The following is a 17,340-nucleotide window of genomic DNA, read 5'->3' on the forward strand; positions in this document are numbered from 1 at the left end:
GTTGCACGTGATATCTGCAAGGCATTTGACCAGGTTTGGCATACAGGCTTACTAAGCAAGTTGCCATCGTTTGGTCTGTCTCAAGACCTGTAGTTGGATTTCAAGCTTTCTTTATGGACACACACACACACACTATGTGTGGTGGTGAATGGTTCCTTATCCTCTCACCATTCAACTAATGCTGGGGTTCCACAAGGTTCTGTCCTCTCACCAACCCTCTTCCTGCTATATATCAATGACCTACTTCACTGACCTCCAACCCAATACACAGTTTTGCAGACGAAAGCACATTGCACTCCTCCTTTACTTTTGATAAACCTTACTCTACACAACTCACCTCAACCTACAGAACACCAACCACCACTGCCTCAATTCTGATCTCCAAGCCATCCTCAAATGGCGATCAGATAACCTAGTCAATTTCAATGCTAATAAAACCCAGTACTGTTGTATTTCTCATAAAAAAGATCCACTTTCTCCCAGCATTATTTTTGACCACCCAAATTTCCAGACAATTTCATATTTCTCTTCTTGGAAGTACCTTGACATCCACTCTCTCCTGGCATAAACACATCACAACCATTGCATCCTCAGCTTCCAGCTGTTAACCTTCTCTCTTCCATCATCTATGTGGATGATGATGAGGCCGAATGAACTCTTTCTACTTCTGTCTGTCCCGGGAGAGTCTGAACAATTCTGTCCAGTTTGGTGTTGCTTGTTATGATTTGTTGTTTTAAGGATACTTGCGACATAAGACTGAATGATATAATCACGTAATCACAAGAAAGATATTTATTTAACCAAATATTTCGGTCTGGAAATAGCAGACCATCGTCGGTGGTATTACAAGAACAGTTTAAAAAAATATATATACAAGCTAGAATACTAACAATAGATCGTTGAAATTAGAACATGCTGCGTGATGTTATATCACTAAGTATGAAACGAAATATTTTGAAGTAGAAACATGATTGAATTTGCTATAAAAAAAAAAAAAAAAAAAAAAAAAAAAAAAAAAAAAATTATTGAGTAATCTTGATTAGGCTTTCCCAGATTTTTGATATAGATATGCAGTCATTACGATTCAGGTTGGGATGATGGAGCAAGGCCTCCACGCTTTCCTTGAACAAACGTTCGAACCTATAACGGGATCTATGTAAGAGGCGAGTTTTGGACCAAAGGATGCTGTGGTCAGTTTCAATCCCGTGTTGAGCCAAACCAGACTTTTCAGGTTTATTGTGAAGAATGGATGATTGATGTTCTTGGATTCTTTTTTCAAGAGAACGTCCAGTCTGTCCAAAGTAAGAGAGATCACAGTTGCAAGGAATTTGATAAACTCCAGGAAGAGATAAAGTTGAGCGTTTGTCTTTAGGAGAAGGAAAATGAGAAGACAATTTGTTAATAGGAGAATACGTAGCTGTTAAATCATATTTCTTCAAAATTCTTGCGATAGGTTCTGAAATACCGGAGATATAAGGAATAGGTACTCGACGTATTGAATCTTTGTTGTTTTGTGGAGGATTATAAGATGTAAGAAGACGTTGAATACTTTTTTCAGAAAAGCCATTGAGTTTCATGTGTTGCTGGATAGTAGAAAGTTCTTTCTGTAGATAATCAAAAGTAGAACAATTAGTTTTGGCTCTTTTGATGAGACATTTTATAATTCCTGTTTTTTGACATGGATGATGGGCTGATTCTTTCAGAATATAACGACCTGTGAATGTTGGTTTCCTGTATACTGTAGTTGTAAGAATATTTGAAGATGATCGGATGAGGAGAACGTCTAAAAAAGATAACTGGTTGTTTTCTTCTAATTCCATAGTAAACTTTATGCGATGATGTAAGGAATTAATACTGTTTAAAAAGGAAGATAAAGTGTTTTTACTGTGAGGCCAAATAGCAAATATGTCATCTATATATCTTACCCAAAAAGATGGTAGAGGGAAACTAGATGTGAAGAGGACTTTTTCTAAATGTTCTAAATAAAAGTTGGCTAAAGCTGGAGAAAGAGGACTTCCCATGGCTGTTCCTTCTACTTGGCTATAAAATTTGTTTTGACATATGAAATAACCAGAATGTATAACGAAATCGAATAGTTTTATAATATCTTGAGGAAAGATGTCAGCAAGTAGTTTTAAAGTTTCCTTAAGAGGTACATTGGTGTATAAAGATTCTATATCAAAACTAACCATAAGATCTGTAGGTTGTAAGGAGACATCTTTTAATTTTTCTAAGAAATCTGAGGAGTTTTTTAAAAAAGAACTCGAGTTGCCAATGTAAGATTTCAGTAATTTAGCTAGATATTTGGCTATACGGTAAGTAGGAGAATCAATGCAATCTACTATTGGACGAAGAGGATAGTCAATCTTATGGATTTTTGGAAGGCCATAAAATCTAGGAGGTCTTGCAAAATGAGTTTTAAGTCTTTCAATTGTGTCTTTATCCAAACTGATGACTTCATCAAGGAGAGAATTTAATTTCTTTAGTTGTCTGTTGGTTGGATTATAATCAATTTCTTGATATGTGGAGCGATCTCGAAGCAAAAGAGAAAGTTTTCTTCTGTAATTTACTGAGTCCATAACTACTGTTGCTTTTCCCTTGTCAGCTTTAGTGATAATGAGGTGATTATTTTTTTTCAAGGACTGTAAAGATTTCATTTCAGAAGGAGATATGTTAGAAGGAGGAAGTTTAGCCTTAAGTAGAGAAGAAGCGACTTCTAGGCGAAGAGCATTAGCTTTATCGCTGGTTAGATGATTAAGATTCCTTTCAATGTTAACTAGGAAATCTAGATATGGTATTTTATTTGGAACAATAGAAAAATCATGTCCTTTTGAAAGGATGAGGGTTTCGCTTTTAGTCAAAGGACGTCCGGATATATTTACAATCCAATTATCTGGAGTTATGAATGGCTTGGATTGTTTAGACGAAAGAGCCTCATATTTACGGTTAAGATGTTGACTTAGTTTATTATAAGCACGTTGAGTAGAACGTTTAGCTACATTTACTTACTTTCTTACTTTGGACAGACTGGACGTTCTCTTGAAAAAAGAATCCAAGAACATCAATCATCCATTCTTCACAATAAACCTGAAAAGTCTGGTTTGGCTCAACACGGGATTGAAACTGACCACAGCATCCTTTGGTCCAAAACTCGCCTCTTACATAGATCCCGTTATAGGTTCGAACGTTTGTTCAAGGAAAGCGTGGAGGCCTTGCTCCATCATCCCAACCTGAATCGTAATGACTGCATATCTATATCAAAAATCTGGGAAAGCCTAATCAAGATTACTCAATAATTTTTTTTTTTTTTTTTTTTTTTTTTTTTTTTTTTTTTTTATAGCAAATTCAATCATGTTTCTACTTCAAAATATTTCGTTTCATACTTAGTGATATAACATCACGCAGCATGTTCTAATTTCAACGATCTATTGTTAGTATTCTAGCTTGTATATATATTTTTTTAAACTGTTCTTGTAATACCACCGACGATGGTCTGCTATTTCCAGACCGAAATATTTGGTTAAATAAATATCTTTCTTGTGATTACGTGATTATATCATTCAGTCTTTGTTATGATTTGGTTTTCAGGTCCTCTTTTATTTTGTCTATCCATCTAATTCCGGGCCGTCCTTTGGATCTTTTGCCTTCCATCGTTATATCCAGGGCTTTAGATGGCAGTCTTTCTGACCCCTTCTGGTCACATGGCCAAACCATCACAGTCTTCTTTCTTGGATTTTATCTATTATTGTTATTTCTTGTTTAAGTTGCTTCCTTATATCTCCGTTTCTTAGTCGATCCAGCAGAGATATTCCAAGTAATCTTCTTAGCCAACCCATTTCAGTAGTTAATAATTTTTTCTCTTCAACCTTTTTGAAATTCCACCATTCACTTCCATATAGGAGTATTGGGAGAACCATTGTTTCATAGATTCTTACTTTTGTTGATTGTTTGATGTCTCTTGACTTCCATATTTTATTAAGTCGTCCAAAAGTTTGGGATGCTTGACTCATTCGTCTGTTTATATCTTTTGTAATTTCACCATTGTACTCAATAACTACTCCAAGGTAGGTGAAGTTTTCTATTCTTACTATCAATTTCAATTTTCAGATTGCTGCTTCTTTTTCCTATTTGCATAATTTTTTTGTCTATATTTATATTTAATCCAGATTTTATACACTCCTGTTGATTTTCTTCTGTGCTTGTAAGTAATGCAATGTCGTCTGCAAATTTTAAATTTGTTACATTTTCCCCATATATTTTGATTCCAGAGTCTTCACTGTTTAAGGCCTTATTGGTTGCTTCTTCCAGTGTAAGATTGAACAGGTCTGGTGACAGATTGCATCCCTGTCTTACTCTACTCTCTGTGTGGAAACAGTTTGTTAAGGTGTCCTCCATTCGTACTGCACTTTCAGATTTCTCATACAGATTCTTTATTATTCTTATTATTTTGTTGGGAATTCCAAATTCTTCCATAATTTTCCATAGTTCTCTTCTATGAATTGAATCAAATGCCTGACGAAAGTCTATGAAATTTATGTAGCAACTTTGATTATACTCTAGTGTCTTTTCTATTAGCTGTCTTAAGGTGAATAGTTGATTAATTGTGCTTCGTCCTGGTCTGAAACCTGCTTGTTCTTCTCCTAGTGCTAGTTCTATATATGGCTTAATTCAGGGGCGCGCCAGTAGTGTCCGGCGACTGTGCGCAAAACTTTAGTTGGAGCACCTATTCCCCCCCCCCGCCCTCCAATTAAAAAAATCACTTTAAAAAACGTTTTTTTTTTAGTATTTCCTCCTCTTTGGCGACTTTACTATCCTGGTGCCTGTATGCATCGCACACATTGCACATATGGTCGGCGCGCCCCTGGCTTAATTTGTTTTTTGAAGTACTTTCGTAAAAACCTTACTTGGAATATTGAGGAGGCTAATGCCTCTGTAATTATTGCATTCTGTTTTATCTCCTTTTTTGTATATAGGAGTTATAAGTGATTTGGTCCAATCAGTAGGCACTGCTTCGTTTTTGTAAATCCTTTCAAATGATGTTTTTAATGGTTTCAAAAGTCGTTCCTTTCCTGCTTTTAAGAATTCTGCATGTATTTGATCAATGCCAGGCACTTTCCTAGTTTTGAGTTTGTCTATGCTGTGGGCTATTATTTCTTTAGTAAAGATATTTGTTTCCTCTTCCATTTCAGTGGCTGGAATCGTAATATCCTGGCAGCTGTTTTTATTATATAAATATTTGAAGTATTCTTCCCATCTGGCCATTCTTTTTGCTTTACTCTCAATTAGCTGTCTCTCTTTGTTTTGGATCATTAGAATTTTTGTTGTCCGTGTCTTATTAATTTGGTCTATTTGTCTATATAATCTATGAAGGTTATTTTCTTTTGATTGCATTTCTGCCATTTTGCATTTTTCTTCTAACCAGTTATTCTTGTCTCTTTTAACTAGTTTTCTAATTTCTCTGGTTAATCTATTATATTCATTTCTGTTATAGTTCTGTTTTACTTTCATGCTTTTCCATTGATCTCTTAACCTTTTTACTTTCTCTTTCTGTGTAACCTATTGTTTTTTCTGCCGATTTTAATATTGTTTCCTTTAATTTGCACCAATGTTCTTCGATGTTTATATTCTGTTTTGGCAGTTCCTTCAGATTTTTATCTAGTTCTAGTTGATATTCTTGTAATTTTTTTTTACATTCAGTCGCCTTTTCACTCTAAAAGTGCTTCCAGATTTTAACTTTATTCTTAGGTTTGCTAATACTAGCTTATGGTCTGATCCACAATCTGAAGAAAAGGATCAGCAATTTAGGATACTTGATTTCCATCTTTGGTTTACAATAATATAGTCTATCATATTCTTGGTTTGTCTGTCTGGTGATATCCATGTCCATTTTCTTTGGGCTTTTGGTTGTTTAAAGAGAGTGTTGGTTGTTGTTAGTCTATTATTTGAGCAGAAGTTTAGCAGTCTTTTCCACGTTCATTGCTTTCTCCATACTCAAACTTTCCGATTACTCTTGGCCAGGTATCCGAGTCTTTGCCTACTTTTGCGTTTAAGTCCCTCATTACAATTAGGAAATCTTGACTTGATGTCTGCTGTACTGCTTTTTGTAAATCTATATAGAACTCCTCAATGTATTCTTCTGATGATGTCGAAGTTGGTGAGTATATTTGAATAATAGTTAATGATCCGATTGATGTTTTAAATCTTGCTTTAATTATCCTAGGCGAGATAGGATTGTAGGACAAGAGAGAGTTTTGGGCCTTTGGGTTTAATATAAGTGCTACTCCTTCTTGGTGTTTGTTGTTCTCCCTGCCTGAAGTTAAGATTTTGTACTGCCTATGATGGAATTCTCCTTTTACAGTCCATCTGGTGTCGCAGAGTCCAATCACTTCCCATCGGTAGTTGTCTAATTCATGCAGAAGTATTTCCAATGCTCCTTTCTGGTGAAGAGTTCTTACATTCCATGTTCCTATGTTTGTTATGTTTTTCCTGTCTATTATGTGATGTTCTGTTCCAATAGCATATTTTTCGCGTTCACTATCTTGTTCCCTAATAGTGGGCGCGACCCTTGTTTAACCGGGTGACGGTCGAGCCGGCATGTATCTTTAGGTTGGTTAGAGTTCATTCGGTTTCCATGGTTAAGTTTCGTCAAGTGTCAACCACCAATCCTTGACCTGAATTCAGCAGCTCCTAACATGAAGCACAGACGCTGTTTGCAGCCGATTCACCAAATATAGTCGCTGCTTGAGATCGCCATATCTGGCTACCCTCACTTAGTTTAGCCTATGGGTCGACACAGTTTACCAGGGTGTGGCCGCTACCAGTTTACAGTAGCTTCTTGGAGCTATAAGTGAGAGTTGGGTGTCCAGTGAGAACTAATCCATCTGAACCACAATTATGTGCGACCGTCCAAGTGGAGAGGTACTATCTCTCCTCGACACCCCATACACCCCACAGAACAAATTTCTTTCCCTTTTCCTCATCCTTGCAACTGCTGTATTGTAGAACAGTCTTCCCCTCTGTTGTGTTTCCCAAGGAATACAATATACAGTCATTTAAATGAAATGTGAACAAGTTCCTCCTTTACTAACCCACTATCCATACATGGTACTCATGTACTATAGGTTGATCAATAAACTTTCGTGTATGGACTCAACACTATAAAAAAATTCTGGCAGCATTTAAAATGGCTAGCATCTTACTGTATTGGCAGGTGCCTTGTATGCAACAGAATCTCCATGGATAATGGTAATTCTGGTTGAAAGACTGATGTTCGCTATTCATAACTGTTATTTTTCAAGAAATTACGACATATACAAAAAATAATTGTAATAACTTTAATTAATACTTTCTATATTTAGGCAACATTACATTGCCATCATGAAGGATCACAGAGCAGTGATATGTGAATCCTGGTACGTTAACTAAAGGCAGATTAGACAAAGTGCTGTCACAATATACTGGCAACACTCCACACATAAAAAACTCAGCCCACTTAAAGCCAGAATATAAAAACGTAACACTCCAACACACGGATGTAATTGTTAATTTTGATGTCTCCTCTCTATTCACGAGTGTTTCACTCGAAGACACTCCAGGCCTTATCCAAGCCATGTTTCCTCCTGATATTTCTAGCCAGTATATTTACTCTTTTAAGGGCGCAGATTACCGCTACTCATGTTCTCCTTGCCGACACCAATAAAGCTATTTGTATACCAGAAGAGAAGCTCGCCACTGTGCTGAAAGTCAACCTTTGGACAATCCTTGCTGACGTCTCGAGTGCTTCAGCAGTCAAAGAGTTTGAAAAAATAAGATGTCAGCATATCAAGAAGTTTAACCTATTAAAACCTTAGATTACAAGCCTCAACAACCCAAAAGTTTGTGTGGGAAGTTTCTTCATGACTAGGCTACTTGTATATAGAAGCCAATCACTTCACATTAATTGCCTTAGTACCCCCATACTAAAATGAAGGCATTGGCTTCATATACAAGTAGCCTGTTTCTGAATAAACTTCATGTGCAAACTTTGTTTCCTTGCACTTGCATAAAGGATTAAACGAGAATATTTGTTGGCATTTTTAAGTTATAAGCGAGTGAAAAACTTTCTACAATATCTTTTATAATTTTATCTCTGCAAATAGTAATTTATGGTCGCTTCCTATATCTGTTGTAGGGGAAACGCTTGTGTCAGTAATATTTTCTTGTGAAATTTGTCTGTTATAATGTAATCAATTACAGATTTTTGTCCTCTTTTATTTTAAAATGTGATTATCAAATGAATTATTATATATTTCTTATTTTTATTAAAGCCTAACACAGCACCATCCTTGGTGACAATTATAGGATGCATTTGCGCACAGCTCCATCCACACATCCTATTTCTACTTCTTTCAGTTCTTTTTCTTCTTATTTCATTTCTCCCTTTTCTTCTTCTTCTTTGATTTCTTCATTTCTTTTTCTTATTCTTTCATTTCTTCATTTCCTCTTTTTTCTTCTTCGTTCATTCCTTCTTTTCCCTCTTCGTTCATTTCTTCTTTTTCTTTTTCTTTCATTTCTTCTTTTTCTAATTCTTTCATTTCTTATATTTTTCTTTTTCTTATATTTTTCTTTTTCTTTTATTTCTTCATCTTCTTATTCTAATATGTGACAAAAATATTTGATGTGGCAGCCCCTAGTACACAATATTAATGTTACAAGGTACAAGGTACAATATAATTATATATAGAACTACTATTTCTATTCCTATATACTATAGTGCCTCTATGTCTAAGTGATCCAAGTCCATTAAATGTCCAAATGATCAAAATAAACTACTGTGGTGAGTTTGGCTTTCATCAATTAGACGTGGGACTACCATCTGGGTTTCATCAATTAGAAGCAAACAACATCCAAATAAGGGCCCCCAATTGACTGCAGTTTCTAACGAAAAGTTGGATTTCATCATTATCTTGAAAACCCAGTTTAAATAATAAAATAAAACAAAACTTGGCGGTTTGTCAACAACTTCGTTTTCAAGGTTAAACTATCCCAAATTCCCAGCCCCGACTAATAATAAATGGAAAACTAAAAAATAAACAATAAAATAAATCTTGGCATTTTGCCAACAATAGTTGGAATGTTGCCAGAAGTACTTGCCAGTTTGTCAACAAAACTTGGCATCTGTCAACAACTCCGTTTCAAGGTTAAACTGTCCCAAATCCCTAGCCCTGGCTAATAATAAATGGAAAACAAAAAAATAAACAAGAGAGCCTGTGTAGCTCAGTAGAAGTGGCATTTGCAGTCTACAATGCTTGACCGCACGCCAAAAGGCGTTCGAATCTAGTCTCTAGTCGCTGACTAGAGGAACTTTTTCTAAGCCATTTCTCGACCGGTTCCAGAGTTAGTCGATCTCTGTCACGGGCTAGCGAGTTTTTCCTCCCAGAAACTTGGGTTTTTCGTCCCATAAACTCAAGAAAATCGGCGTCGAACCCACACTATTTTCAGACATTAAATATATTGTGTTAGGGTTAGGGACCACCAGATGGCGACACTTACTAGCCGTCTTCTTCACTGCGTGCCGATTAATTAGTGATAGCCTTCGGCCAGCTATCTCTGATTGGCTACCAGTGAAGATTTACCCACTCAGTCTCCAAAAGTTAGATAGGGATTTAAAAAACGGCCTCGCCTACTCCCTATACGGGAACAAAAGACGTTAGCTGATATTTTTTTCTAAAAAATAAACAATAAAAACTTGGCAGTTTGCCCTCAATTCCGTTTAAATGTAAAAAAAAAATAAATATTGAAACAAAACTAGGAACTCAGCCAACAAAATTTGTTGTTAACAAACTTGGCAGTTTGTCAATCACTCCGTTTTCAAGGTTAAACTGTTCCAAATTCCCAGCTTCAATTAATAATAAATGAAAAACTAAAAAAAAAATAAACAATAAAATAAATCTTGGCAATTTGCCAACAATAGTTGGAATCTTGCCAGAGGCATTTGGCAGTTTGCCAACAACTCTGTTTTCAAGATTAAACTGTTCCAAATTCCCAGCCCTGACTAATAGTATATACTAATCTAAAAAAGTAAATTAAAAAACAAGAAAAAAACTTGGAACTCAGCCAAAAAAACGATAAAACTTGGCTGTTGAAAAATCTTTTCAACTGCCAAGTTCAACTGCCCCAGTTAAAAACTTTGCCAACAAAACTTGTTGACAAACTTGGCAGTTTGTCAACCACTCCGTTTTCAAGGTTAAACTCTCCCAAAATTCCCAGCTCCTACTAATGATAAAGGGAAAACTAAAAAAAAATAAAGAATAAAATAAACTTGGCAGTTTGCCAACAATAGCTGGAATCTTGCCAGAGGCATTTGGCAGTTTGCCAACAACTCCGTTTTTAAGGTTAAACTGTCCCAAATCCCTAGCCCTGACTAATAGTAAATACTAATCTAAAAAAATAAATAAAAAAACAAAACTTGGAACACAGCCAAAAAAACTTGTTGACAAACTTGGCAGATTGTCAACAACTCCGTTTTCAAGGTTAAACTGTCCCATATTCCCAGCCACGAATAACAGTAAATTACTAATCTAAAAAAAAATAATAATAAATAATAAAACTACACTTGGCACTCAGCCAACAATAGTAGGAATGATGCCAGAGGTAATTGGAACTCAGCTAAAAAAAACTTGTTTACAAACTTGCAGTTTACCAACAACTCTGTTTTCAAGGTTGAAATGTCCCAAATCCTCATCCCCAGCTAATAATAAATGGAAAACTAAAAAAAATAATAATAAATAAACAACAAAACACAACTTGGCAATTTGCAAACAAAACTTGGAAGTTTGCCAACTACTCTGTTCTGAACGATAAATTGTCCCAAATCCCCAGCCCTAACTAATAATAAATGAAAAACTAAAAAATAAGCAACAAAACAAAACTTGGAAGTTTGCTAATTACTCCGTTCTGAACGATAAATTGTCCCAAATCCCCAGCCCTAACTAATAATAAATAGAAAACTAAAAAGTAAACAATAAAATAAAACTTGGCATTTTGCCAACCACTCAGTTTTTAAGGTTAAACTGTCTCAAATTCCCAGTCTTGGCTAATAATAAATGAAAAACAAAAAATAAACAATAACTCGTCTCTTCTACTTAATCCCCCTACTACACACTATGACCTACTACCGCAACGCCATCTACCGTCCAACACCACCAACAATACCATTTTGCGTCTTATTGCATGCATCCAGTTGTCTGCTCTCTGTGCTCATAGAGAACAGATAACGATTCCTCTTCTCCGGACGACATTAATTTCATATAAATGGAAATTCCTATTGATATAATTAATTGCTATTGGTATTTGAAGTATCTTAGATATATCTATTAAACGGAACTTCAATTTCTTTTCATGAGTTATTTTACCTCTTCTTTATACCATGGTTTAAATCTTTTTATCATCTATTTTACTTGGCACTTTTACTAATTACGGTACTTTTTCCTGCTTTTATTTATTAACTTAATATGCAATATATTTTAGTGCCTTCATCTTGTTGTTCTTTCATTGTTTCCGATTCATGAAATAATCAAATCATAGAAAAGATTCTGTTATTTATCCTCTAATCCTATAACGTATTTTTTCTTTCATATCATGTTTCATTCATTTATATCTTTTATAACTTTATCTCTGCAAATAGTAATTTATGGTCGCTTCCTATATCTGCTGTAGGGGAAACTCTTGTGTCAATAATATTTTCTGGTGAAATTTCTCTGTTAGTTATAATGTAATCAATTACAGATTTTTGTCCTCTTTTATTTTCAAATGTGATTTTATGTTCCTTTGCATGATCCAAGTATGTGTTATTTATGCGTAATCCATTTCCCCCACAAAACCGTCGCAACTTTCTGCCATTACTATTAATTACTTCTTCATTAAATCTATCGCATATACCTGGAATATCTTTATTTCTGATTCTTGCATTTAAATCTCCAATTATTATTACATATTCGTTTTTATTTATTTTATTTATTGTATCTTGTAGGTCTTTGTAAAATCCTTCTATATCTGCTTTTCCTTTGCAGGGACTGTATACACTTATAATACTGAGTGTATTTTTCTCTCTCCTTAGTTTTAAGTGAAGTATTTGGCTCGATACATAATTCTTGTATTCTTGTACTTGTTCCATTATATCTCCATGTATCATTATTCCAACTCCCTTGGCTGCCCTTTCATGATTTTCTACTCCACTATACAGTAAGAGGTAATTGCCAATTTGGCTTTCTCTTTTCCCTTTTTTCTTTGTCTCTGAGAGTGCACAAATTTCAATACGATGACGTTCAAGTTCTTCAGGTAACGTTTTTTCTTTTCCTGTCAGTGATCTCGCATTCCAGGTGCCAATTCTCATTATGTGTTCTTGCATCATTTGCTCCTTTATTATATATTTCTTCTTATGGTGTAATATGGTAAATCATACCTACTATTGACACAGCAGCATCCAAGCACCATTGGTGCCATTTTTGAGATGCAATTCTTTTCTTTTTCATTTCTTCTTTTCCTGTCAATGATTCCAGGTGCTAATTCTCGTTACATCGTTTGTGTCTTTATTATATGATTCTTCTTATTAAAGAACTACAATCAACGCAGCGCCATCTACCTTCCATGAATGCTACTATGCGTCCATAAGATAAGTATAGAAATATATTATTTTTAAACAATCAATTAATTATTTCTTATTAATTAGGAAATTAATTATTTAGTTTTTCTTTCTCTATTTCTTAATTAATTAGCATCATTTACTAACAACGAATAAAGTTATAGATTATTTTAATATAAGATATAGAATTAATAACAAATGCAGAGACATTTCCGGGAAACGAACTGAGAGGTTCAAAACATATTATTGCGAAACATCCTGCTGCCCAGCGATCATTCCAATTACGCTACACGAAACTTGTTGTTAAATGCAGCTTATTGGTTCTATTTATATTATTATTTTTATTATTTATTTCATTTTGAGCAGTAAAATTTAAATTTTGTTATTTAAATTTAAATAATTTGAAATTAAGAACAAAAATTGAAATAAGTAGTCACTATTATAAAAACAAATCGCTTAAACTACTACAATTATTTAGGGATAATACCCCTCTCCCCCGGAAATTCGCTACATCACATAGAACACTGATGACTAACTTTCATTCCAAAGGAAATTTGTTGCTTTGAGATTTTTGGTGGGTTAAAATTAATGATGGAAAAACAGAGAAAAAATGATTGACAACAGTAGGTTTTATGAATCTACTCTTAGTTGAAGAACATATACAGACATCACTGATTATCCAATACAGTTAGATCTTACTTTTACTTTAAAAAAATCTGAAAATTACTTAATAACATTTTGTGAAGTCTGATGACACCTCCATATATTTTTTTTTCATCTCTTTTATAGCATTCCATTGGGGGATTTTCTCTGTTTGACGCAGAATTTAGCATTCGTATGCACTTCGACGTCTACGATTGCCATAACCATTGCATATGCGGAAAAGTGTAATAAACACCTAGCGTCCTAAATGGTTGGCTACAACCCCCAACCTCTCAACCTCTTCGTCTTTTGACAGTTCAACTCTTCACTTCAGCAAAACTTGCAAAAAAAAGAATAAAAAAAAAAGATTCTAACTACAACCACTTCGCTAGCTAAGATAAGAAAAAAATGAAAGGAGAGTAAATCGTATACCATCACGTGATCATAATATATATATAAACACGCCTCTAACTTTCTCAATTTACATGAAAGAGTTTTTCGTAGCGAGATAGTGAGTTTTGATAATTGTAATTCAGTGATTATGGCGAAGTCAAGTAAGGGTAAAACAGGAAATCAAGATATTTATATTGGGTTCTAGGACCCGCTTCTCAAACTTTATTCTAACAAGACATTTATGAAACATGACAAAACCTCTAAATGAAACCATATACGAAGAGATATACAGAGAATTTCTAAGATTATGGAAATTATTCAGCGACAACTGACCAGGGAAATTAAAGCTCTTCGATACAACCCCCCCCCCCTACAGCAGTCACAGATGACAGGATGGATGATTTAAACGACGGAAGTATGCTGACTCAATCAGAATTGGGACACTCCATAAATCTAGAGGATGCTGCATCCCTTGGTAGCATTCAGCAGTCTTTGAAAACCAACACAGAATTCCAAATAGTCAAAAAGAAGAGGAAATTTTCCTGTCCTGCAGACGCACCCAAAACAGCGGAGATGGAACCAGATAATGAACCTAAAGAAAGGGTTCCCCCAGTCATCCTAAGGGCCCAAGGGCACTGGATATCCGTTACATCCACACTGAGATCTTCAGATATCACCTTCACGAAAGCTATAAACACAGGAGGAATACGTATACAGACTAGAAAAATAACCAAATTCCTAGAAAAGGACAACCAATCATATCACACATTTGCACTAAACAGTGAGAAGAATCTAAAAGTGGTATTAAGAGGGGTAACTGAAACAATACAGATAGAAGTCACAGCAGACCTCCAATTTAAGGGATTTAGCCCAATTAAAGTCAGGCGAATGTGGAGAGCTGATAAAACACCCTATCCCCTAATTCTAGTGGAAATAAGTAAAGATCAAAAACGTATATACAATCTCCAGACCATCTGTGATCTGGTCATAACAGTAGAGGTATTAAAACATAAATCAACTACAACACAATATCACAGATGCCAAAAATTTGGGCACCACAACGATGCTGCAAGGCTGAATTTTGTTGCGTGAAATGTGGTGCCAAGCATGTAACAAATGAATGCCAAAAACCCCGCACATATCCTGCAATGTGTGCAAATTGCGGAGGCCCACACCCTGCAAACTATAGGGGGTTGCAAAGCATTTCATCAAAACCAAAAGACACAACTCAAAACCAGCAAACCTATACAACAACGCACATCTTCCCATCAATCCACAGTCTCCAAAACGGATGGAAGATCGTATGCTGAAGTTACAAGACCAACCTACCTAAAAGATCCAAAACCAATCCATTCACAGAAAACCAACAAACCTATCCTACTGAACATAACAAGTCACACATAGGTGAAATGCTTGCTGAACTCCGGCAAACCAACCCAACTCAAGAAGCCAAAATCATCTTAAGGCACACACACAGTCACTCCTTGTTGAAATCCTGAATGGATAAAGCTAAAAGAAAACTGAATCACTACAGATTGTTAACGGGAATGCTAACGGTCTATCAAACAAATTGCAGGAGCTGCAGAAGTTTGCAGCAGAAACCCAAGCAGATATCATTCTCATAAAGGAATTGCATCTTGGTCCAAGTGACAAGTTCAGGATTAATAGTTATAGCACTTACCGTACAGACAGATCCAATGCCAGAGGTGGAGGCACCGCCATTTTTGTCAAAAGAAACATAAAACATAATTCAATTGCCTAACCACAAACAGTACACATGGAAACCACAGGAATTGAAATACATATGGCATTAAAATCAAGCAGCATCAGGATATATGCAGCCTACAACCCCCCCCCCATATAAAAAAACTCCTTGAATCTGACTTGGACGTGATACTAAATACAGGCAGAGCAGTGATCATAGCCGGAGATTTTAATGCCAAACATTCAGTCTGGAATAGCAGAAACTCAAATATCAACGGAAGAATACTCAACACTTATACCACCTCATGAAAAATAACAGTGATAGAACCCACTGAACCTACACACTACGGAACAACAGGACGTCCTGATGTACTCGATATACCTATATTCAAAACAATAGCGCACAGCTATCAAATACAAGCAGTCAACGACTTAAGTTCTCATCACAGCCCCATACAACAAGGCACCATACAAGATTTAACGGAAACACCACTACATTTATAAACTGGAAACAACTTCTCTCATCCATCCAGGAAAACCTTGGCTCAGTACCGCATATAACATCCACCGAAGATATAGAAAAAGCAGTGAAAACTCTTGAATATCAACTACTGACAGAGATAACACAGGTAACAAATATAACTAAATGTACACCACCAAATAAACTCCCAGAGGATATAAAATATCTTATCCAAGAGAAAATCAGATTAAGAAGATATTATCAGAGAACAATGGATGCAGCGGATAAACAAGCAGTTAATAGAGCAACAAACCAGGTTCGGTAGGCCCTAAAGGATTATCGTAACCAACTCTGGAATAACAAAAGTCACCAATTAAACACAGAGGATCGGTCAATATGGAGAATGATGAGATCACTCCGTTCGAAGCGTTTTATACTTCCTCCAATCCAAAGTGAATATAGTGTTGTTTACAACGATGAGGAAAAAGCAGAAGTATTTGCAGACAGCTTAGAAAAACAATGCAGTCCCAATTATATCAATACAGATATAAACGTCATAAAAAAATCCACACCCAAGTGCATAAAATAACTTAAAACGACTCATTCCAATCCAATAACAAACCCGTATCACCAATAGAAATATGTGAGATCATTAGAAAACTAAATAACAAAAAGGCTCTGGGTCCAGATGGAATAACAAACAAGGCACTCAAGCTGCTTCCCCACAAAGGAGTTATGCATCTGCTAGTCATCATTAATGCCATCCTTCGGCTGAATTATTTCCCAGAGCGATGGAAACTTGCGTACGTTATCCTAATTCCAAAACCTGGAAAAAATACACAGGTTCCTATAAATTACAGACCGATCAGCCATCTATCATGCATAGGTAAGATAGCCGAACGGACTATACTCACACGGGTTCAAGAGGCATCAGATAGCAACCATGTCATTCAAGATGAGCAATTTGGCTTTAGGAAATATCACTCCACAACGCTACAAATTTACAGAGTCGTCGAATATATCACCCAAGGGTATGAATGGCATCAACATTCTGGAGCAGTCATCCTGGACATCACCCAGGCATTTGATAGAGTGTGGCATAAAGGTCTAATTTTTAAGATACACCAAGTTGGAATTCCATTACCACTAATTCTACTCAGCAAATCCTACCTAAATAACAGAAAATTTAAAATAAATCTCAACGGGATCAGATCCACAGAGAGGAGAATCACGGCTGGACTCCCTCAAGGTTCTCTGCTATCTCCCCTCCTCTTCTCCATATACATGGCAGATCTCCCCAAATTGTCCCCATCTATCACTGCTGTATATGCCGATGACACAATCATCATAGTCAGGTCCCTCCATCCACATCTGGCTGGCCACAAACAAGCTGCAGAGAGTAGTCAATGAACTGGAAGATTGATACACCAAATAGCGTATCGCAATCAACCCAGGAAAAAGCTCTGCTTTCCTCAGACGTAAAACAGAACCGAATACAAGCATACAGATATTTGGTAAA

At 35.7% G+C, this 17,340-nt stretch overlaps 1 protein-coding gene across 1 annotated transcript; it reads right to left on the bottom strand.

Moving 5' to 3' along the window:
* Positions 1–11,641: 11,641 nt before the first annotated feature.
* On the bottom strand, positions 11,642–12,373 carry LOC150092370 (protein CFDP2-like). Its single transcript, XM_090414853.1, has 2 exons — positions 12,073–12,373; positions 11,642–11,955 (listed from the first exon to the last, which is right to left on the bottom strand). The coding sequence occupies exons 1-2, from the start codon at positions 12,371–12,373 to the stop codon at positions 11,642–11,644; spliced, it is 615 nt and encodes a 204-aa protein (XP_090270979.1).
* Between the last annotated feature and the right edge of the window lie 4,967 nt (positions 12,374–17,340).

This window comes from Typopeltis vanoorti, chromosome 26 (genome assembly GCF_054136105.1).
Source record: "Typopeltis vanoorti isolate ZY-2024b chromosome 26, IOZ_Tvanoo_1.0, whole genome shotgun sequence".
In the NCBI taxonomy this organism is placed as follows: domain Eukaryota; kingdom Metazoa; phylum Arthropoda; class Arachnida; order Uropygi; family Thelyphonidae; genus Typopeltis; species Typopeltis vanoorti.